The sequence below is a fragment of the Chlamydotis macqueenii genome, chromosome 9 (genome assembly GCF_036417535.1).
Source record: "Chlamydotis macqueenii isolate bChlMac1 chromosome 9, bChlMac1.mat, whole genome shotgun sequence".
NCBI lineage: Eukaryota > Metazoa > Chordata > Aves > Otidiformes > Otididae > Chlamydotis > Chlamydotis macqueenii.
In genome coordinates, this window is record NC_141564.1 from 11,526,790 (window position 1) to 11,549,551 (window position 22,762).

Here is a 22,762-nt window from a genome sequence, read left to right on the forward strand (position 1 = left end):
AGTGAAAAAAAAAAAAGTATTACAATATCCATATTCTTTGTTGTTCAAGAGTGTTTCTTCTGAGGATTTTGAACTATTTAGAGTAACTGTTTCTTCAGACCTGTATTTATGTCTGAAAGGAAGCTAGAGAAGGAAAGTATTTTTACATAGAATGTTTGTCTGTAGAATAAATAATTGAATAGATATATATGTAAAATAATTTACATATATATGTACACATATGTATCAATTTAATTAGAGCATGACGATTTGCTAGGGACACAGCTTCTAAGTTTTTGAGTGGAATAAACTGACAAAATACAGCAAGATATTTTAAATTTATATGTTGTAGAGAGTGTTTAATCACACGTGCTATATTGTAACAGTGAGAAGTAGCAAAGTTTAGTTTAAGCTGTCCTTATTTTTATATTTTCTAGCTTTGTGTTTCGTAGCGCTTAGTCTTAATATTTGCAAGTCTGTGGTGGGTTTTTTTGTTTGTTTTTTTTTTGTTTTTGTTTCGTTTTGTCTTTTTTTTTTTTATTTCCTCCTGTAGTCTACTTGATTTGAAAGCTGTGGGTAAAAGATGCATGGAAATTATATAAAATTTTGCTGTATACATATAACTTTTATTTTTGTTTATCTGCTGAAATGTTGGCTGATGTATCTTTAATTTTAGCCTTTGAAGAAGGGAGAGAAGGAAAAGAAAAAGAGTAATTTGGAACTCTTCAAAGAAGAATTAAAGCAGTAAGTTTGACTAGTTTTTACCCTAAATAAAAAAGATGCAAGGTTTTTACCTTGTTTTTACAGGCAATATTTAGGATCATTCTTGCTAGGCTGTTTCCCAAAGTAGATTCTCACACCCCGCCCCCCCCAAAGGCTTGTGGACTGATATGACTTAACTAGCAATTTCAGTAATAATTAAACAGAGGACAAACCCATGCTGCTAGGTATTCAGTATAGGTGTCTGTGATTTGTTTGCATAATCAGTTGCTGTCTAACTAGTTCTCTGATGTTCCTTAATACTTCTGCCATACTTCTGCCCTTTCTTATGCTGGTTTGTGATAAGTGTTTAGTTCCACTGTTGGTGGAAAGGACTTTGTTTGAAATCTAGCATCGACCAGAGGCTATAAAATGATCAAAAACAAACCAAAAAAGCCTGATATGATGACTTAAATCTTTTTCTGTTGAAATGAATGGATTACATTGTATGTCAGAGATGTTTGTGTCCTTTGAAACAATTTGGTACTGCCTTCCTAAGCAGAAGAATAGCCAGAGCAATTAACCAAAACAGTTACATATAAATGCGTAAACTATTTCAGAGATCCCAGTAAGTAAATGACTGGCTATGTTTCCAAAGCTATTTAAGATGATTTTTGGATCAGTTAGATGTGAATAGAAGCTTTGATGATTGAATCAACCAGCCATCTACCAGGATAAAAAATTGAAACCTTGGTTTGTTCCTTTGACAGCTCCTGTCAGTATGTTACTTACAAGTGGAACTGGGCATGCAATTCTGTTATGAATTAGCACATGCGAGCCAGTAAATGACAATATTTGTTAACATGGTCTCATGGGTTATTAAAGTTAGTGAAGATACAGCAAGACAAGTGGGTACGGTAATGTGTGTGAGGATGTCCAGGTTTTTGATGTTGACTTTTCTCTTGATGGAGGTGTAGCAGAGAGATTGATAGGAAATTAAAATGCGTATCGGGCTCAGGAGGAATAAGAAGTTTTGTCAGTGTCTCTCAAAGTATATTCAGAGGACTTGCAGTAACAGGTCAAGCTTTTCTGTTAATGCAGAAATAAGACTTGTAATTAAAGTTTAGAGAAGTTCTTCAGCTTGCATAATTTAAAAAACAAGCTGAATAATGCTTCAGAAGGCAGATTCTCAGCCTTACGTTCCTGGTACACAGTATCTTTGTACAAGGATTAAAGGCCAAACTACAAAGAACCAAATAGTTACTTGTGTGAGTACTGTCGTCAGAGGTGTAAACTGAGTTGAGGTCCTGTATGTTCTGGAAATGATCATGTGAGAATGTCTTCTGCCCTACAAGATGACAGTCTACACGAATGAGGCTTAGAAAAGATAGACACTAAGTACTTGTGTGCATCTTGAAAAGTCATCTGAACAGTCAGTGGATCTTTGGCAGTAGATTGTGAAATTGAGTCACTTTTTCAGAGCACAATTCTTGTTTCTGGTCTTGTAAATTGCTTCTCAAACAAACTCAATTCTTTTTGAGATTAAAACACAGTATGAATGTGAGAACATGCAATTGGAATAATTCTGGTAGATGTATTCCAATTGATTAAACAGAAATTCAAACATATGGCAATTTGAAATTTTTAACAAGCCCGTTGTTTAATATTAAAAATTCTCATATTTCTGAAGTTAATTGAAAATTTTAGAATAAAGACCTCAAAGTAGGATTAAGTCGCTACTTATGTTAATCTTGTTTTGTAGAATACAAGAGGAGCGTGATGAAAGACATAAAACAAAAGGTAGATTGAGTCGTTTTGAACCACCTCAATCAGATTCGGATGGCCAGCGTCGTTCGAGTAAGTAGATGTTATTTTTTATCTTTGTTTGGGCTACAAAATTTGTAGACTAAATTGTATGTATTTTTCTTCTATTTATTCAGTGGATGCTCCTTCAAGAAGAAACAGATCGTCTGGTGGTAATATAGATTCTTTTCTCATTCAATATAATGTTGTCACTTAAGTGCATAGCAAGAGTTATGACTTCTTTTTTTTGTGATTTTTTTTCTTCCATCATTGTAGTACTGGATGATTATGCACCAGGGTCACATGATGTTGGAGATCCAAGCACAACAAATTTGTATCTTGGAAACATTAATCCTCAAGTAAGTTTGGAGCCAAGGAGTGAAGTGCAGAGTTAGCATATTTGGGTCCAGCTGAAACTTTTTTCTGGTGGCGTTTTACCCCCTTTTTTATTTTAAACTGTACACATATGTTTAAACACATACTAGGTACAAGTGGTGACTGCAGAGGCAGTATTGATTTGAATAAATGCTCTGTACGCGATGGTGCAAAAGTTCAGGTTTGTACTATCAGTTACTAGATGCAAAAATGCTCAGTTAAAATTGTTTTTCCATGGATATTTCCGTGCAAGGTGGATCATATCTTAAAAATTTGAGCGTGCTCAGTTTAAAATGCAATTTAAAAAAATTATTATTGCAGTAGATCACATTGTGGAGTTGTCAATGAAGTGTTTTTCAAGAAACTCAGAAAAATGAAATCTTGACATTTAGACAGTACGAAAGGTTTCTTAGAAGTACAGTAGCAAGGTGCTAATTGTTACATTTTTTTTTCATGTAGATGAATGAAGAGATGTTATGTCAAGAATTTGGACGCTTCGGACCATTAGCGAGTGTTAAAATTATGTGGCCAAGAACTGATGAAGAAAGAGCAAGAGAAAGAAATTGTGGCTTTGTTGCCTTTATGAACAGGAGAGATGCTGAAAGAGCGTTAAAGAATTTAAATGGTAAACAGGTTTCTCGGTTTGGAATTGTACTTATCTTTGTAGGAATTTGAGTAACTGTAAGTGCATCTTCAGGTTGTTTTATCAGACAGTGATAGGTGTGCTCTAACTCCAGTAGATACCACACTGGCAGAGATTTTTAGTTTACACTGACTTTTACCGGCAGCAGATTGTCATAAAACTATAGCAAATGCGAGGGCTGGGAGTACTGGTGGCTTTTGCTGTGGGTAAAGATGTAAAATACCTGACTGTTTTGAAGGTGTGAGCAGGAAGTAATCTTTGGTAATCTCTCCTCTGTAAATAAATTGTTTTAAGAAGGAATCTATTAAGTGTGGTTATTTACCAACAATAACTTTTTTTTTGTGGATAAATTTAACTAGTGTACAGGGTATAATCAATAATTGGTTATAAATATGTTCTTTTGAATAACAGCTAAATTCCTAATACTGAAAAGGTAACTGTACTACACCAGATGTAATTTTGCATATGGACTAATTTGTCTGTGTTTTACTTGAAAAAAAAGTTAAGAAAATATCTTACATGATGAAGACAGCTGTGTCCTTAGAGTTCAGGAAGAGCCTGAAAATAAAAAGTCAGCATCCTTAATAGAAAATGAAAAGTTGCCCTTGCATAGCTTATTCAAAATGATACTTTACTAGGCCCATTCGTGAATGGGCTTACAGTATATAGAAGGTCTAATTGGTTATTACATTTGGTTTTGAATAACATAATTTGAAATTTGTTATTATGCACATTTTGAAGAATTGAAGTGCAGAAGTATTAACAGTTAAAAATTACTTTGTTCATTCTGATGTGCTGACTATCAAAAGCTTTTTAATTTTTTTTTGTCCCACTGGAATTCAAGTAATTGTGTACCGTAGTCTCCTGAAAATGTACATTGGAGGAAGATTAATAAAACATTTCATGTTATAAGCTTTCATCATGTAGTCTGATAAATGTGATATACTAATCAACAATGTAAGGAGAAAGTAAACTGTGGCAGGCAAACCTAAATGCTGCACTTGCATGGAGAAATCTCTAGCAATCTAGAGCCAGTTTATACCAGAATGGTGTTTGTTTTGATTTCTTTTTTTACTTTCACTTTTTCAGGCAAGATGATTATGTCATTTGAAATGAAACTAGGCTGGGGCAAAGCTGTACCTATACCACCACATCCAATATACATTCCACCTTCTATGATGGAGCACACCCTCCCGCCTCCTCCGTCAGGACTGCCTTTTAATGCCCAGCCTAGAGAGAGATTGAAGAATCCTAATGCTCCAATGTTACCACCACCAAAAAACAAGGAAGATTTTGAGAAGGTAACTTACAGTACCCTGGGCCGTATCTCATTGTTAAATACTACATCTGTGGCAGTATTTCAATGGCTTCATAGATTTACATTGTTCAGGCTGACTTTGGCGGCCCTTAGCGTATGAACTCACTGGCTCCCTGCTGTAGCCCAAGGGAACCTACTTAATTCCTGAAGCTCTGTTTCATGTCTGTGCTAGAGTACAGTATGTTGGGTCTGGATTTATTTTAGTGCTACTTAAATCTGGCTATCATTTTCCCCCTCCAGGCTCCCTGGATTTTTTTCTCCTACGTCCCCCCTTTTTGTTGGCTGCCAAATTGCAGTATCTAAATTGTTTTCTGTAGAGAAAATACTACGTTTTAATTTGGGTAGCGTTATTTTTACACTAGAGGATTTGATGTATTTTGTGTAGAAGGTAATTAACTGGACATTGAGTAAGTATTTTATGCTACTTATGGAGTCAGTTTTCAAACATTTTTTTCTGGGATATTAGCTGATAAAAAGGGTAAGTATCTTGTAATCACAAACCAACTTGATTTACGTTTGTAAGAATTTGTTGATTCTTTGAATGACACTTAAATGTTAGGGCTGTTTTTTTGGAAGACTTGGAAATAAAGTAATACCGACGTGATCCAAGTCATACAATTTAGAATCTTTTCATAAATTTTGGAACTCCTTTCTTAATTATATTCAGCGTAGTACCTATTCAGTGCATCAGTGTACATTCTGACAGGAATGTTCTGATACGTTGCAATTAGTGAACCTTTATAGTTCACTGACACAACCATTTGCATTTTGTGTAATTGCTTAGTTATAACTTCACAGCAGTGATTGCCTGCAAAACTTGTGATAGATATGTAGTATTTTCATTGCATATGTATATTTTTGCTTGTTACTTGTTAACAATACTCACATATTCTATGTTTATTATCTGATGTGACTTCATATACAGACTCTGTCGCAAGCCATAGTCAAAGTGGTTATCCCAACAGAAAGGTACATGTTTTTCTTTATTATTACTGATCTAAATATAGAAAATTTCCCCTTCAGAATTTTAAAGAAAAATGCTGATGTTGAGGAAAAGGTAATGGCTTGACTGAGCAATGGTTCTTTCATGACACTTGAGAGAAATGTGTTTCACAGTCTTACTATCCTTATCTTAATTACTTAAATCTATCCTCACCAAAACAAAGAGTTACTATCTTTTGCATTGCGTTTGTGCACTAGAAATAGTTGCAGGGTGATGAAGTTACCTAGTGAACGCTAGGGTCAAATAGCTTAGCTTAGAGACACTGTGTAAGTCCTGACGTAAACCTCTGAGTACCTCCTAGCTAGGATGCAACTCTCTCCAGTATGGTGCTGTGGGCTTTTTTTTCTTTTCTTTTTTGCTTGTCTGTTTTGTAACCAATTCAGTTAAAAATCAGTTTTGATTTGTAATTCTGGTTGCTGAGAAAGGTGGTTCTGTATTGCAAGGGTATTTTTACGTTTTGGTCCCAATCAGTGCTCCTGCCTTCACACTAGTTTAGGTATACTCTTGCTCAGTTAAGCTAAAACCTTTTCCCAAACATAGGAACACAACACTGTTTTAAAAGTAAATAAGCACAAAAGATTACCAAATTCTCTTTGACATTGGCCTTGGTGAGCAACACCAGCTGAACTGTCTGCGGCAGCGGGGGACCAGGAAAACATCATGGGATGGATTGGGAAAGTATACAGTTTTTGACCAGACATTGGTACGATCGGCTCCAATAAATGTGGTTTTATTATAACTGAAAAACTTTTTTGTTGGCCAACTTAAGCTAAATGACTTTTTAAAATAATGCACTTAAAACTATCATCTTTTTTACTACACTGTGTTTTAATTGTCACAAAGTCCCTTTTTTCTTTTTTTTTTTTTGCGTGTGTGTGGGGGGAAGAAAGATTTGTGAAGCTAGTTATAGTAGTGTATTAACATATTTGTTAATAGATGGTCAAATGCACTAGTGTTTTTGATGATGTTTTAGGACAGTACAGTTTTTGGGTAGAAACATGAACAATTAGGGCGACCAGAAGGAGTCTTGATTTGAAAAACATTGAGTAGTAGAACAAGTACTTATAAAACTGTACAGTCATTACAGAGTAATTAGGTTTCAGAGAAAAATGTGTTTCCATTTTATTTACTGTAGTGTTTTGAAAGCTTGTGTGATAAGAGTAGCTCATGTTAATTGAATTGTATTTGAAAATACTTTTTTCTTTTCCTGATGACTTACAAAGATGCTAATGATAACTGCTAAGACTATTACCTAGTCCTTTGCATCATGTAAAAATTTTGACTGACTTCAGTGGGATAATACATTCAATTATTCTCCTTTGAAAAATTTCAATATCAGTTTTTAACATCTCTTACTACTTAGCATTTACTAAGCAGAAAACCTTGAGTGTACACAATCAAGTTTTTTTCTGGGAAATTAATTTTCAAGTAGTCACATCTTATATACCAAGATGCATGTAACACCGTCTCTCAGATAGGGGGTATACTGAATCTTTTTTCATATGCCTGAAGTCTTTCCAAAGCAGATGTTCTTTTTCAAGCATAAGCTGCTCTTATGCAATTTTATTGTACTTGATGAAAGAAAAATTAGATGAAAACCAATGGCATGGTTGTGCAGGAAGCCAGAAATGATCACATTGAATGTATCTTAAAATAAATTAATGGTGTTATAGCTCGGAGGCTTGAAGGCTAAGTGCAAATTTTTTTCTTACTGATGTTTTCAAATACAGTTCATGTAACAAGAATAGTCTTACTATTTAGACTTTCAGAACACTACTTTAAATAAAATGGCTGCAGAATTATTGAGACTATGTCCTCTTTACAGTGTTTCTGGGATTATAAAAAGCAAACAGACAGGAAAATTGAGCTGTAGGTAGCTGTTCGTTTTTTTTGTGTAATAATTGAGGCAAATGTTGATTTAATGCTAGCTGGTACAAAGCAGAACATTTGCAAAGTTTTGCAGATGACAGGCAGATTTTTCTTACAATGTTTTTAAGTTGAATTTTTTTTTATCTAGTGCATTATATCTGTGATAGAACATTGAATACTCATGGTGGAAAATAATCACCTCATTACTAAGAAGTAATAGAAAATTCTGCAGCTTTTCAATGTAACAATTTTTTAATTTTAATAATTAAAAAATTGCTGAAAGGAAATCTAATGATGCGTGTAAAGAACCAATATGCACTTGTTACATCTAAGAAGATAAATTTAAAAATGTAAAAATCTGCAATTTTTTTGTTTGCATCACATTCAAAGGACACATGCTGTGAACCTTTTGATATATATAGGTAACCCATATTTGAAATTCAAGATCCTGTTTCCAAAAAACCCCAAAAGGTTGGAAACTGGAGATCACTATTTTTTATAAAGCTGATATGACTGTCTGCTGTTAGTATGCTTATAAGTGGCTCTGCATTTTCAGATGCGGCTTGAAAAATGTGCACTTTCTTGCCTGTCTCAGGACATAGTGCCAAATACAGATTTTTAATTTTTTTTTTTTTTTTTTTTTTTTTAATTGTGATTTGGTTCACTTGAGTGTGTGAGGGAGGAAACATTGGATGGTATGACATGAAATGATGGACAGTTTTGTTTTATGCCAATAGTTGAGTCTTGACCAAAAAGAGATTATCTAAATTTAGTAAAACCATTACCTGCTTTGGGATCAAGAAGGCTATTTGCTTTTTCCTTTCATACTTTAATAGTTGGAAAGCTGAATGCAGTTTCTATTGAATATTCAAAAGTATGTGTGTTTAATTTTGAGCTTAATATTCAGCCACTGTTCCTTTGAAGAACTCTAGCTAACATTTGGTCTTAGTTCTAGACAATTTAGATGAGGGTTTAGTTTTCAGTAGTTAATTGTACTTTGGTGTTCGGTTGCCCATTTTTATGCATAAAGAATATTAAGCTTCTACTAGGCAAGAGCTGGTTGTAGGCTAAGCCGTGGAAAATCAGGAATGAAGTATCTTCTTAAATTGTTACTCCACCACTCCTAGGCATGTTTTCATTTTAGAATGCCCATGTCTGTGATGCAAGGCTATGATATGTTCCATGTTACCTTATCTTTTATACAGTTTTCTTAACAATACAGCAAAATAATCTCCTGCACAGTTGTAGTATCTTAGGTGGAGTGTAGTTTTATATAGTGTTAGGTCTGAATCAATTTTTCTTTAACTGTGTTGTTGTTGTAGGAATTTGCTCGCTTTGATACATCGAATGATAGAGTTTGTGGTACGGGAAGGGCCTATGTTTGAAGCCATGATCATGAACCGAGAAATCAACAACCCGATGTTCAGGTGCTTATTACTTTGCTTCGGTTTGAAATAGTGTTAACTCTTTTCACTGTTGCTAATATTTTGCATTTCTGAAATACTAATAAGAAGTGGTTTTACTGTATATATGTGCGGATTTAAATTTTACAAATTGTACAAATTCTGTCTTTTTATGAAGACTGACTTTTATTCTAATTGTTGCTAACCTGTGCGTATACATAAAGAAATAAAATACTAGATAGACACTATAAAATACATTTGTACTTATATAAAATATATATAATAAATAAAGTAATGCCTACTTCTCTGTGGGATTCAAAGTCATCAGTGGAAGCAGTAGCACAAAACCCTCAAACCTCAAAACAGACAGGCTAACTCAATATAAAGTCCAGTCTTGCTGGAGCCGAATTTCTAACATTGAGCAACAGCTGGGAGTAGTTTTTCTTTCATGTCAGTGCAAATAGGATTAAACTTTAGCTGACATGGTGAAGTTGTTAGAATTTCCAGCTCTTGTCATTAATGAAATAAAAAAAGGTCTGTTGCCAAATTTCTTGTGAAATGCGATCTGTGGAAAATGTTTTTGGGGAAAATGACTTTTTAAAAATGTTTTATGTACAGTAAAGTTGAAGTGCTTTGTTTTGATTTTTATGTACAAATTGAGAAAATATGCAAGTCAAAATATCCTGGCCATTAAAAATGGGCTGCTTTTGCCTTTTTTTTTTTTTTTCTTTGCCTCCCCTCCTTCCCCCCTCCCCTTCTCGTCCTCCACCCCCCTGATCTTGTCAGAGTGTTCTGACAGCCCAGTTTACTGGTGGAAAACTTTAAGTCATTTAGTATTCCATCTGAGCAACCTAACTGTAGAACTCTGAGTTCCTGCAACAGTTGTGCAGAGTTTGCTCCTGTAGTGACTGTTTGCACTGATGATTCTTGTGCTTCACTGTGGGGCTGCACAGTTGTTCTTTCTGACCCTGTTCGTTCTACTTAAAACTTCTGAGAAATGCTGTACGTTTGTGGAATTCTGCACTTTGTTTTGCAGATTGCTTGTGTATGTGCATGGAGTGGTTGCACTTGTTCTTCACAGCTGTGTTGTTAGGTGTACGTGATTTTAGCTATCTTGAGTTCACTCTGTAGCTGAGGTGGGATTCTGAACAGGGTTTGATTATAGATATATTTTTTTTTTAACTTCCTTTGAATTTGCTTCAGTTAAATAATTTGTAATATGTTTTGTGTCTTGTCTTTGCTCTTTGGTTTAGGTTTTTATTTGAAAACCAGACTCCAGCCCATGTATATTATAGATGGAAGCTTTATTCAATTCTTCAGGCAAGTAGAATTTTAGTGACAATTGATAATTTCAAGCATAATGAAATAAAATAACACCAAAATAAAAATATTTTTGTCTTTTTGTAGGGAGATGCTCCAACCAAGTGGAGGACAGAAGATTTCCGTATGTTCAAAAATGGATCCTTCTGGAGGCCACCACCGTTGAATCCATACTTGCATGGGATGTCAGAAGAGCAAGAAACGGAAGCATTTGTGGAGGAACCGAACAAGAAGGGTGCACTTAAGGAAGAGTATGAACATCCATCAATTTATACTGCTGTTTTAACTGCTCATCTGCTTGTTTTTTTCGTGTTGTGTTTTTGTAGTTATAATACATCATCCCTATAATGTTGTCATGCTTGTCATAACATTACTTAGAAACTCTCTTAACCTCAGTGCTTTTCAGTTAGTCTTTTTTTTTATGATACTTGTTGCTAAATTCATTCTGGTTTTGGTTAGATTTGTCATCACTGAACAACGAGTCCTTTCAACCTTTCAATCCAATTGTTATTAACCCTTTATTTGAACGAGATTGGGAAGTTAAGAGTTTTTTTTCCATTTTCTGTTCCTGTGTATTGATGGAACAGCAACTTTCTCACCATTTTTATGATCCCATGTACTAAACAGTTATTATAACCTTAAAGTTATGAATGCCATTCATCAGAAATTAAAATTGGGAGCAGTTGTTAATAAGCAGGAAGAGACAGATCATCAGAGTTCTTTGCTGTGAATTGTAAGTGTGCTGGGGATTGCTGTGGTAGTGGAAATACATAAATGATTTTCTTAATTTTGCTGTTATTGTTCCAGCTTTGTTCTTAGTACGTGGAATTGTTTCTTGTTTTATTCTTTTCATCATAGTTATAATACTAGTCACAGTTCTGGAGTTTTAAATACGTAATTTATTTCTTATATCTTCTTTTTGAAAGGATCGAAAAAATACTATTTTAAGAGTGTGAAATAATTGCTTCTTACTAGCTTTCTGAATCTAATATTTCTTAATCCACAGTAGAAATTATTTGCATGCTTTAGATTTATCTATTTTGATTTAGGCTTAAACTAAATCCAAAAAGAGAATTACTTTATTAGAGATACTGATCTGCTACATTAGATATTTCTCAGTTATATATGCTTAATTTCTGTATGCAGTCAAACCTTGAGAGATAATTTTTTGCACTTTATTTATGTAATGTGAATGCATATCTTCATAGCTCACTGAAAAAACTGAGGCAACAGAATATAAAAATATGTAAAATTGCTTTTCTCATAAAGATGGAAAAATTGAAAACATAGTTAAATGGAAATTCCCCAAAGTATTGTTAATTTTATATTGAAAGTATTAAAATTCCTGATGTTTCAGACAGAGGGACAAATTAGAGGAAATTCTGCGTGGATTAACACCTCGGAAGAATGACATAGGGGATGCAATGGTTTTCTGTTTAAATAATGCGGAAGCTGCTGAAGAAATTGTAGACTGCATTACAGAATCATTGTCTATTCTGAAGACTCCTCTTCCTAAGAAGGTGTGGGGACTTTGTGTAATCTTGTGTTTTGGGGGAAAAGCTCGCTTAACAGCACGTGCATATAATTTACAAGCATTATTTCCTAAGTTTCAGATGGCATTGGGGTTTTGTAGTAAAACATGAGCTTTAATTTAATATACTTGTTTACTGTGGGATGTTGTTATATATTTTTATTGTTTTTGAACCTGCTTGTAAATAGTATTCTGCCTTAATGTGAAGTTCAGAACTTCAGAATGGTTCAAACAAGGAAATAAAAATTGGAACGCCATGATCTGTCCATTGTGATACTATGTAATATCGTGTTCGAGTGGCCAGTACCCTGTAGCCTAACAGGGGGCTGATTGCCTCTTAATGTGTTTATTGACAATATGGCTGCGTTACAGTTAGTTCTTATTTTACACTTTTGCATAGTTTAAACTGTCTTGTATTCTTTCTGGAAAAACGCTTGTATTTTCAGGATAATTTAAACTGTAGACTTATCTTAATTTGAACATTCTTTTTTGCAGATTGCAAGATTATATCTAGTGTCAGATGTGTTATACAACTCTTCAGCTAAAGTTGCCAACGCTTCCTACTACAGAAAATTGTAAGTACAGTATTTTAGGTGATTGGTGATTAAAAAAAGAGAATATCCTTATATGCAGTTTTGTACATGTCTGAATACATGTGGTTGTAGAAAAGTTCACACTTTTCTGTGAGGATGCTGTTACGACCCTGATAATACATCTCTTTGCATGAGAATATGTAAGATGTAGCATGTTAGTGCATTGGATTGCTTTGTAATGCAAAAAGAGGTGTGTATGCCCTACGCAAGCGACTATTGCATGGAACCTCTTAGAGGTGAGGATAGTTGATGTGCCTCTTTACAGAAAGAGTATGTAGGTAATATTCAAGATATGATATAGCAAATAATACATATGAAAAAGTCAATTTTTGAAACAGAATTTTATTACTAAAAGATATGTCATAGTTTAGCCCTGCTCAGGACCAAGCTACGCAGTCTCTTGCTCACTCCCCCCACCCTCCAGTGGGATGGGGAGGAGAATTGGTAAAGAAAACAAGGCAAAACTTTTGAGATGAAAAGAAAAGAAATTTAAGGAAAAAACAGAAGAAAACAAAACAGAGATGGAAAACAATTATAGTACAATAGCTTAGCAAATCCTGATGCCAAGTTTCTTCCCAAGTAGCAGGAAGCTCCCTTCAGCACCCTCCTCACGTATGCACTGAGTGTGATGTCCTGTGGTGTGGAACAGCCCTTTGGCCAGTTTGTCCCAGCTGTTGGCTAATGAGTAACCTATCCCAGCTGTGTTCCCCAGCCATGGGGGCCACCGGCTCCAGTTCCCCTCCCAGCTCAGGGAAAAATGAACACTGTTCTAGCCAGAACCAGGACAAGATGTGTTTTAATTCTCCATCAAGTTTGGAGAACTCATAAGGAGATTATATACTTTGTTTCTAAGGTTCTGAGTAGAATTTAGGAAAAATGCCTAAGGGAGGATATCTTTGTCCTATTCAGATATTTGATTGTGTCTGCTTTCTGGAGTCTCTCTCATCTTATGGTAGGATGATAGAGAATGTACAGCATGTTACGAAACTCTACTGATTGCAAATGATATTTCTTGTTGCAGTGTGTCTTTGCTGTGCCAGTTTATTTTTTGCACATTAAGAGAAGCTCAAGGGAAGTCAGGCAGCTGTTACTCGCTGTGCTTTCATTGAGGGCTTCATTGAGTAAATTAGAATAGAAACATAACTAAGACTTTTAAAAAACACAAGTTCAACTTTGAGACAATTCTTTCATTGTATCTAAGTTGTAAAACTCCTTTTATCCTCCTCGAGTCTTTCCAGGCTGTATAAAGAGACTGCAGCAGATGTGAAGATCTCCCTTCACAGTTCTGTTGTTGTCTCAGGTGATTTAACACATAGTAATCATATTTGCTTTATAGTTCAGTTCATGGCTACTATAGGGATCAGAACCTTGTGCTTTTGAGTCCTGTGTCCCAGATATTTTCATGAATTATGTATGTCCAGAAAACATATTATAAAGTTTAACTAAAGAAATGTATATGTTTAATTCTAGTTTTGAAACAAAATTATGTCAGATATTCTCTGATCTCAATGCTACTTACCGTACAATACAAGGCCATTTACAGTCTGAAAATTTCAAGGTATGTATTTTGTTGTTGTTTATGTGACATAGAAATCAGATAAATAGATGTTCCTGCACAAGAGATGGCATACTGTGATAGGTGGTTTAAACCTCAAGCTTCCTACTTAAGCTTTTTTTAAAAAAAAAAAAAAAAAAAAGAAAAAAGAAAAATAAATTCTCTCTTGCAAAGATAGCCTTGAAATTAAGGAGGAAAATTAGCTTCTAACAGCTGAAGTGTACCGGTAGATGTATAGTTGTGGAGTCAAGAGGATATCTATCTAATACTTCAGTTGCAAACAAGGCCTTCTAGCTTTTTGATTATTTTTGGACCACTTATATTTCAGTTTAAAAAATAAATATGGGCTGCTCAGTGTGGAAAGAAACTGCTGGACATAACAGCATAACATTACTTTTTAACATTTTTGTGATAGTTAGGCTTTATTTTTGAAAGTTCAACCGTGAGTAGCTGAGAATCATTTTTGAGATGGAGGGATCTGCTTGTCATCATTCTTGTGCTCAGCCTAGCTGTTCCTTCTCTTGTTTAAAAGATGTCTCTAAATTTCTTTTTTTTTTTCCTTTATTTTAAATCAGAAGCTTTAAATACAAAGCTTACAGTATAGTTAGTTTTTCTGTATTAAGGTCTTTATCCTCTTTGTCCTACCTTCTCTACTCCCAGTTGCTCTAGATTGAGAATCAGTTTTAGTTATCTACTACTTTAAAACTGTTTATTAAATCATATGGTAAAGACAGGCAGTAGATTTTTATATATATATATACAGCTACATTTAATGTGTCAAGCTTGAGCTGAAGCCCATAGTTTCAAATATACTTTGCTTCTACAAAAAAGTGGAAGTAGGAACATAATTTCATTTCAATAATATGAATAAGCCAGTGTTAGTTTTAGTTATTTTATTTTACAAAGGGAAAGATAATTTCTGTTACATTTAGTAGAGATACCTGCTTTGAACATCTGGGCAGAATGAAATTTACTATTGGGGTGAACAGTGAACAGCTGAAATTTGGTAATGTAACAGGAGTTTAAAAGGAAAATGAAATCCAAGTGAGATTTTAAGAAGAGTATCTCCTATATACGTATCTTTGTAAAATTACTAATCTTGCTGAGCATGGTATCATTGTAATATACTTCAGTATAGAACGACTTAAGAGTAGCTCTCTACAGTAGTAGTCCTCTGTGGTGTGTTTCCAATCACTTGAAGTTCCTTACTACAAATTCATTAGCATTTTTTTTCCTTTTGCTTCTAGCAACGGGTAATGTCATGCTTCCGAGCATGGGAAGACTGGGCGATCTATCCAGAACCGTTTCTGATCAAACTACAGAATATTTTCTTGGGGCTTGTAAATATCATGGAAGATAAAGAAACAGAGGTAAGTGATTTTGGTGGAGAATAATTGGAGAAGTAAAAAAAAAAAAAAAAAAAAAGGCAATTTAGATTTGTTCTTGAAATAATTAATTATTATTTGCTTTCAGGAAGTACCAGATGATCTTGACGGTGCTCCCATTGAGGAAGAGCTTGATGGTGCTCCACTAGAAGATGTGGATGGAATTCCTATTGATGCTGCTCCTATTGATGATTTGGATGGAGTCCCAATTAAATCACTGGATGATGATCTTGATGGAGTTCCTTGTATGAAATGTTTCAACTTTTACTTTCAGTTTGAATCTTCAATTTTTTTATGATTTTTTCTTTTCTTGAATAGTTTTTACAAGTACAGGCAGGAATTAGCATGGCATATAGCTTTGTAAAGTGTAGAATTGGTTCATTTCAGTTTGTTCTAGGAAGAATTAGTTTAAAAACCACTCATAGATTGTAATTGCTTCAGAGACATAGTAGCTGTCTCACGATGTTATGCACATCAGGTTCCAAATCCTAATTTCTTTTCTTTGCAAAGAGTAAAATGGTACAATATGCTGCAATATTTAAATCTTATTGTTATGTTTTTCCATTTGAACCTTTGAAGAGCTTTGGAAATTATTTTTCTGTGTCTCTTTCTGCAACAGTGGATACGGCTGAAGACTCAAAAAAGAATGAGCCTATATTTAAAGTTGCCCCTTCAAAGTGGGAAGCAGTGGATGAATCGGAACTGGAAGCTCAAGGTTAGTTTTCAAAGTATATATTAAACTAAAACATTTTGCTAGGTAAACAGAAAGCTTACGGTCACTTGCATATTTCATGATTGTTTTCAGCAGATCTGTTTAAAAATGCTAATATTACTTCCGTAGAAATACAGTAGGATTTTCCATTGTAACTTCCTTTTTTTGGTTGTAACTTCAGTGAAGGAAATGTTTTCTGGTTTTGTTGTTCTGCTTCAGTAACCTACCAACTTTTAAAAATAATTTCAAGTTCATTAAGAATAAATATTGAAAAAAACCTGGATATGTGGTTGGCCGTCTTCCTAAATGTTTCTTTGGAAGATAAGATTTTACAAACTGACAAGTACTTGGCTGCTATTGAAGGATTTACTGGTATGTGATATGCTATCTAGGTGAATAGCTCTGTAAACAATAAATATTGTAATAACGTGCAGTTTTGAGTATTTCTATGAAATAGAAAGTCTATATTAAGTGCTAGATTCTTAAGTTTTATCGTGTTGTAATTTTTATTATATCTACAAATACAAGTTTTCAGATTAAATGATAGCTTTTTAAAAATTTTGTTAAAATTATCTTACTGTCTCTTCTAGCTGTTACTACGTCTAAGTGGGAGCTTTTTGACCAACATGAAGAGTCTGAGGAGGAGGAAATTCAAAAGTAAATACTTTTTCATTCTGTCTCTAAGATTGAGTGTTTTTGGAACTGCCTGTAAGATATATATGTATTATTAGAGCACAACAAAAATGAAATTTGTAAAGTAGGAAAATAAGAAAAGGGAGGAAAATCAGGATGTTAGTGCAGCATGCTTTCGGCCCCTATATTTTTTTTTTCTAACACAACGAGGCTCTGAGCAACCGGATGTGGTTGCAGATGTCCCTGCTCCTTGCAGAGGGGTTGGACTAGATGACCTTTGAAGGTCCCTTCCAACCCTAACCATTCTATGATTCTATGATTTGGTAGAGTTGTTAACCATGATCTTTAAATTGAATCTGGTTTGATAATTTAATATCAAATAGTAATAATGAAGGTAGTGGTATTTTACAGTTGGGAAATCTTGATGTCAGATGTGCCTGAATGTGTCTAAACCTCTGCCTTTTGCTTTTGAGACAAACACAGTGAATAATGTTCTGATGTATATGTTATATATATGTTTCTTTGGATGTTAATAGACTCCGTGCCATGTGTTGGTTTTGAGCAGTCTTTTACTTTAGTCAATTGAAAGCATCTGTTAGTAATGCTTTACCTGTCTTACTGCACCGTACGCAGTACTGCAGCACTCTAGTGGCCAGTCTGAGAGTATGATGTTGAGTATCTGCCATGTCTCACATTTGTTTCCAAAAAGCAAAAATGTGGTAAATTTTGTTCTTTTACAAAACTTATGATGTCTGAAAAACACAATTACAATACTTAAAGAGATTTTGTTGAGATAATGGACTTGTTTTGTAGCAGAGTTAGATACCGATTTGGTGGCTGTAAGTTTCAAGAATTCTTCTGCACTCTGTTTATATGAAAAGTGTAAATTATCTGAGTAATGGAAACTAACCATTTAATTAAATGAAAATTTTAATATATCTGTCTCACAGATGGAGACTTTTGTAGCTACAGACTTTTACATAATATAATCTTACTTAACAGATTTCAAACCTAGTAACTAATCATAGAAACTAATTAAGAGAGATTGTAGATTTTGTAACAGATAATTATCTTAAATATATTTTTATATATCACTTAATTCTGTGTATTTTCTGTGAAGTCAAGAAGAAGAAAGTGAAGATGAGGAAGACACTCAGAGTTCTAAGTCAGAAGAGCAACACATGTATTCCAATCCTATTAAAGAAGAAATGCCTGAATCCAAGTCATCAGTCAAGTATTCAGAAATGAGTGAAGAAAAACGTGCCAAACTCCGAGAGATAGAGGTCAGCATGCGGTGTTTTGTGCCACTCTTCTGTACCTTTCCAATCCTCCCCCACCCTGAGCTCTCTACATGTAACGGAGTTATTTTTACAGAAATAATTATAGTCACGTTACACTGGGTTTTTTTTAGTCCAGGGTATTTTTTAGAGGTATGTTCGTTTACAGCCTTGCCTTGCCTTGTTTTGTCCTTCAGAATAATGCAGGAAGAAATGAAAAATTGAGAATTACTCTTATTTTTCAGTGTCCTTTTTCAGTACCACTGGTAGGCTTAGATTGCTTGGGTTCCTCTACGCTTTCCTCCTCTTGGCAAGTGGGAATGACTTTTGGATGTGGCCTTACTCCTATGCCTTTCTTGTTCTTGCTGTCTCTTGCCTTGAAGTGTCTCTATTTTATTGCATTTAAAAGTAGTTATTTTCACTGTGTCAGCAGTGAAACAAAGAAGCTGATGAAACTAAACCAGGTAGTCCTGGAAATGAGGCATTTTAAATTAAGATCTATGTACAGTTTAGAGGGCTCACTATGTCCAAGCATAGGGGTTAGTATAGCTGTTAAGGTTGATGAGCACAGATTCTTATGTCTTCATGGTGATTTCTGAGCTTGTGGTTGACTGAGAGGGTAACTGTAACTTGAATATAGCATGACCTTGGTCTAGTGTTGAAGCCTTTCTGTCATTCAGTGCCATGCAAAAACAGATTTAAAATTGCATGTGACTTTCCAGCTTGTATTCAGTATTAAAACCCATGATACACTGAATACTGAAATTTTTGTGTGTTCTGTTCAGTGCATTGAAATTGTATTAAGAAGCTGCTAAGCTCCTTCTTGCAGCTGTAGCATCTCCAAGTGACAGATTATAATTCAGGTAATATTTTGAAGGTGGAATTGTGGCTGCCTACCTATTTATGCTGTAATATACCAGTTAGCTAAAATCAGACATGAGCAAAGCCCCATAATATTCTTTTAAGATGTACAAGCAGTAATGGTGTAAAATGTCACAACTGTTGTTTCTCCCAAATGTGCTTCTATTTAATAATTCAGATTATTAAAAGTAATCAGTTATAACTAAGTGCTTAGAGACATCTTGTTTTGCATGGCAGTTTCATGTTGCATAGCAATTTGAAGTGAGTAAATGCTGAATTTGAGAAAATGAGATTTATGTCTGACTTGACTCATGGTGGCAGTAGTTCTGTAGAAAATCCATGATGTTAGACTAATGAAGGTACAAGTGAAACTAGTTTTCATTTTACTGTAATAATGACTGTAGCGGTTATGGAAAGGGCTCCTTTCAGATTGAGTATCTGTTTTACAGATGTTTTCCTGGCAGTTGTGGAGGCAGATTAGGAAGTTATTTACTTTAACCGTTGTCAATTTTACACTGCACAAGGGTTGTAAGTTCTTTCATCAATGTATCCTGTCTGTAACAGCTTTAGATGGTAAATATTTGAGGTTTTCAGGTGCATATTGCCATCTTTATTCTTTGTTATAAGTAAATTACTATCTCAGTTTCAGACTTCTGGAATCACCAGAAAAGAATTGTAATTTTTTAAATTTTCAGAACATTTCAGACATTATTTTAAAATGACATTTTAAATAACATTTAAATGACATTTTAAAATTTCTCAAGTTTGTCATTGACAGGAAAGTATTCCCTGTACCACTTCAAAGCATTTGCACTCAAAGTTTCTTCTTAGTATGTTCCCATTCCCTGCCAAAGAATACATTAATCATTAAATTTGAGGGAAAGAACTGAGGAAAAAAACCCTAGTTGCCAGTTTTAACAATTATGCATCTAATATATGCTGTTAAAAATGTTGTGTAAAACCTTTGGAAAGAAAAGTGGTGAAGTCTGATTCTCTAGCAGTCTACACTGTGACTACTGGGGAAGCCAAAACACATTTTTTTTCATGCATTTTTTTAGAATTCATTAATACAAACAATATTCTTTCAATACAACAGTTCTTTCTCTTGGCGCAGTTAGTAAATTAAGTGTGTCAGCTGGAAGGGGGAAGTGCAGTAAGAAACAAACTTTGGCCACAGCCATCAGGCAGTGCCATCAGAGAGAGCAGATTATTAACCCTTTATTTGCCTTCCCCCCCATACCTTTCTTAATCTTACTGAAGTGTGAATTCTTTCCAGGACTTAGCAAGAACAGAAACTTTTTTTTTTTTAGCACCAAAGAACAGTAATTTCTTTACTGGTTTTTTTTTTTTAAGTGTGGAAAGAGTTGCCACTTTGCTTTTCATTATCACTCAAATTTCACAATGGTCTTTATGGTGCTGTGCATGTGTGTCTCTCTCTTTCCCCAACCCAGGGACATAGAAAAGAAAGGTGTATTCTTCTTTGTAAAGAGACCTCAGTGCTGTGAAGTGTTAGGAAAATGGGAATTTTATGTTGCCTAAATTGTTCATCAAGCTTGTTTCCTCAGAGTGTACAAAACCTTACAAACAAAATGAAGCAGCATTGTCCTCTTTGGACTTTTCTCTAAGGTACTTTACTTCTGTCTCCATCTTGCTGTGCTAGATTTTGTAATCCTACCCCAGAAAAACACAGTGCGGGCTTCATCTGCAGCTGGAAACTGGCTCTTCATGATCCAGATGTATCGGTGCTTCCAAAAGGATCAGATTTGTCATCTTTAGGAGCTGCCTTTGCTCACATTTGTGGTAGCCATCTGAGAACTTATAGGAGTGTTTGATTGCTTAATTGATCTTCATTCCGTTTTCCTGTTTAGCCTTCCGCTATGTACCACCGAGCTCCAGGAGATGCACAGTTGGATTCTGCTATACTGTCTTGTGTCTGTGCTCTGTCAACACCCCCCTGCCTAGTGCATAAACAGAGATATTTTTCTGCCCCCTAAAAGTGTGTCATGATATTTAAGGAGCGATTTCTTTTTCTACCAAGAGCCAAAGAAGTTTTTCCTGCTTGTACCAAAGGAAAGGAAGTTACTCTCTTAGCTTTGTTGATATGAGTTGCTGTACCAGACAAGATTGAAGTTCCTTTAGTGTAGTATTCAGTCTCCAACAGAGAATGACTGGAGCACAAGGTAAGAATAGATTAAGCATAGTCTGCGAGAGTAGATTGTGTCTGAGGCCTCTTCCGGGTTTCAAGACCCTGTGTGCCTTTGTCAAGAAACTGAAGTTCCATACAGTTTCTATTATTTCTTTCTCTGGGTAACTGTGCTTACTATGGAGAATACTCACTTTTTTGTTTATTTGTTCATCAAGTCATAGGAGCTATCTGAGGCTTGTAATCATCAGTATAACAATATAACCTTGTGGTCTTCAGAGTCTGTGGAGGTTTCTGTACCTAGCTCATTTGAGGCTACTGCAAAATGGCAAAAAGATATCTGTTTAAATATCTTACTTGTTGCAGCTTAATAATTACAGATGAGACAAATTGGCTTTTGCTTGACCAATAGTTTCACTAGTTATAGCAGTTCTTCCTTAGAAGATAATGACTACCTTAGTTCAGCAGATTCTGTTCTAGTTTAAATCTTTAAATCTACTTCTGTTTTACACAAAGACGAAAGTGAGGAATTCCTTAGCTCCGAGACACATGGCATTCTATAAGTGCGGTTGAGCATTCCAGAGGTCTGTTAGGGCTGAAGAGGTATTTCGCGTGTGTACATCAGTACCGCTGTCATCTGTTGTTGATAATATTGTAGCTGCAGAAATTCCACTGCTGATAGACTCACTGCAAAATGCAAATTTTCAATGAAACATTTTGCAGTACTTCTGGCAAAGTCTCGAACTTGTTGCAGCTGTTGTTGGGGTGAGTCTTTTTTAAGGAAAAACAAAACACTTTTGTCTGCTTGGATGTCCCTCCTGTCTGTAATCAGTCTAGATTTGTATGCAGTTATATATCAAGCAGAAATTCTTAGCTTTCCTCAACCATCTGGTCACTAACTTCCTAGTTAATCCTAGTATGTAGTATGCAGCTAGTTTACCTCAAGTAAGTTGTGTTTGAACCTGGCCTCTTAAGTTCTGAGGCTGTATAACTAGAATAACCTCTTGTGAAAAAGCCTTTTTTCCCTCCTTTAGGCCGTTGTGTGTGGACTCGAACAGTATCAGTAGAAGATTAGAAAAACAAGAACAGTTTTTGCAAATAGATTCATTTTAAGCAAGGGGGGGCTAGCCACAGCACACCTGTTTGTGTCAAAATGCAAAAAGCTATGGGCAGGGCTTCAGTTTGCATCAGTCTGTGGTTTCCCTGAACCTTGGCAGCAAGATGTTACCTTTTTCTGTAGCTTGCTAGCTTACTGGTTAGTCTGTAATCAAGACCTCAACTTCTAGGAAAGGCTAAATCTTTTAAACTCTCCTCAAATGAGTTTGAGGAGAGAGGGGGAAAATGTCAAGATGAGAACCAATAAACAAGAGGCATGTCGTGGAGCTGTTTATCTTGAACTTACAAGAGATACCTTCTTGTCATTAGTGAGAAACACTATCCCTGCATTGGAGCATTTAGTAGAGATTGCTCACAGGAACTCCGATGATATTTGACGCTTCTGCATTTGCAGTCTCTGAAAACCTCTAAACTCTCTCTGCTGTGGGAGACTGCTGTGTCTAAGAAATTAGTATTATAAAGTTTTGAACATTTTTCCCCTTCCACATTACCATGCATGTTACTGACTCCAGAGACAGTCTAGATGAAGTCAATGTATTTACTT

The 22,762-nt window shown here is 35.0% G+C and overlaps 1 protein-coding gene across 9 annotated transcripts in view; it reads left to right on the forward strand.

Moving 5' to 3' along the window:
* The window catches only part of U2SURP (U2 snRNP associated SURP domain containing), a 44,751-nt gene that overhangs the window by 12,524 nt on the left and 9,465 nt on the right, over positions 1-22,762 (forward strand). For 4 of the 9 annotated variants that reach the window (XM_086754165.1, XM_086754171.1, XM_086754168.1 and 1 more), the window contains 18 exons: positions 656-723; positions 2,441-2,535; positions 2,619-2,654; positions 2,758-2,840; positions 3,316-3,481; positions 4,589-4,800; positions 5,743-5,786; positions 9,012-9,116; positions 10,346-10,416; positions 10,504-10,663; positions 11,770-11,932; positions 12,439-12,518; positions 14,007-14,094; positions 15,339-15,461; positions 15,565-15,721; positions 16,096-16,191; positions 16,779-16,845; positions 17,942-18,104. In XM_086754165.1, coding sequence (XP_086610291.1) covers positions 656-723; positions 2,441-2,535; positions 2,619-2,654; positions 2,758-2,840; positions 3,316-3,481; positions 4,589-4,800; positions 5,743-5,786; positions 9,012-9,116; positions 10,346-10,416; positions 10,504-10,663; positions 11,770-11,932; positions 12,439-12,518; positions 14,007-14,094; positions 15,339-15,461; positions 15,565-15,721; positions 16,096-16,191; positions 16,779-16,845; positions 17,942-18,104 — 1,977 coding nt within the window. Of the gene's footprint in view, positions 1-655; positions 724-2,440; positions 2,536-2,618; positions 2,655-2,757; positions 2,841-3,315; positions 3,482-4,588; positions 4,801-5,742; positions 5,787-5,830; positions 6,524-9,011; positions 9,117-10,345; positions 10,417-10,503; positions 10,664-11,769; positions 11,933-12,438; positions 12,519-14,006; positions 14,095-15,338; positions 15,462-15,564; positions 15,722-16,095; positions 16,192-16,778; positions 16,846-17,941; positions 18,105-22,762 lie in introns of those variants that run through there. The other 5 variants (XM_086754166.1, XM_086754169.1, XM_086754167.1 and 2 more) reach the window with 4 other exon arrangements.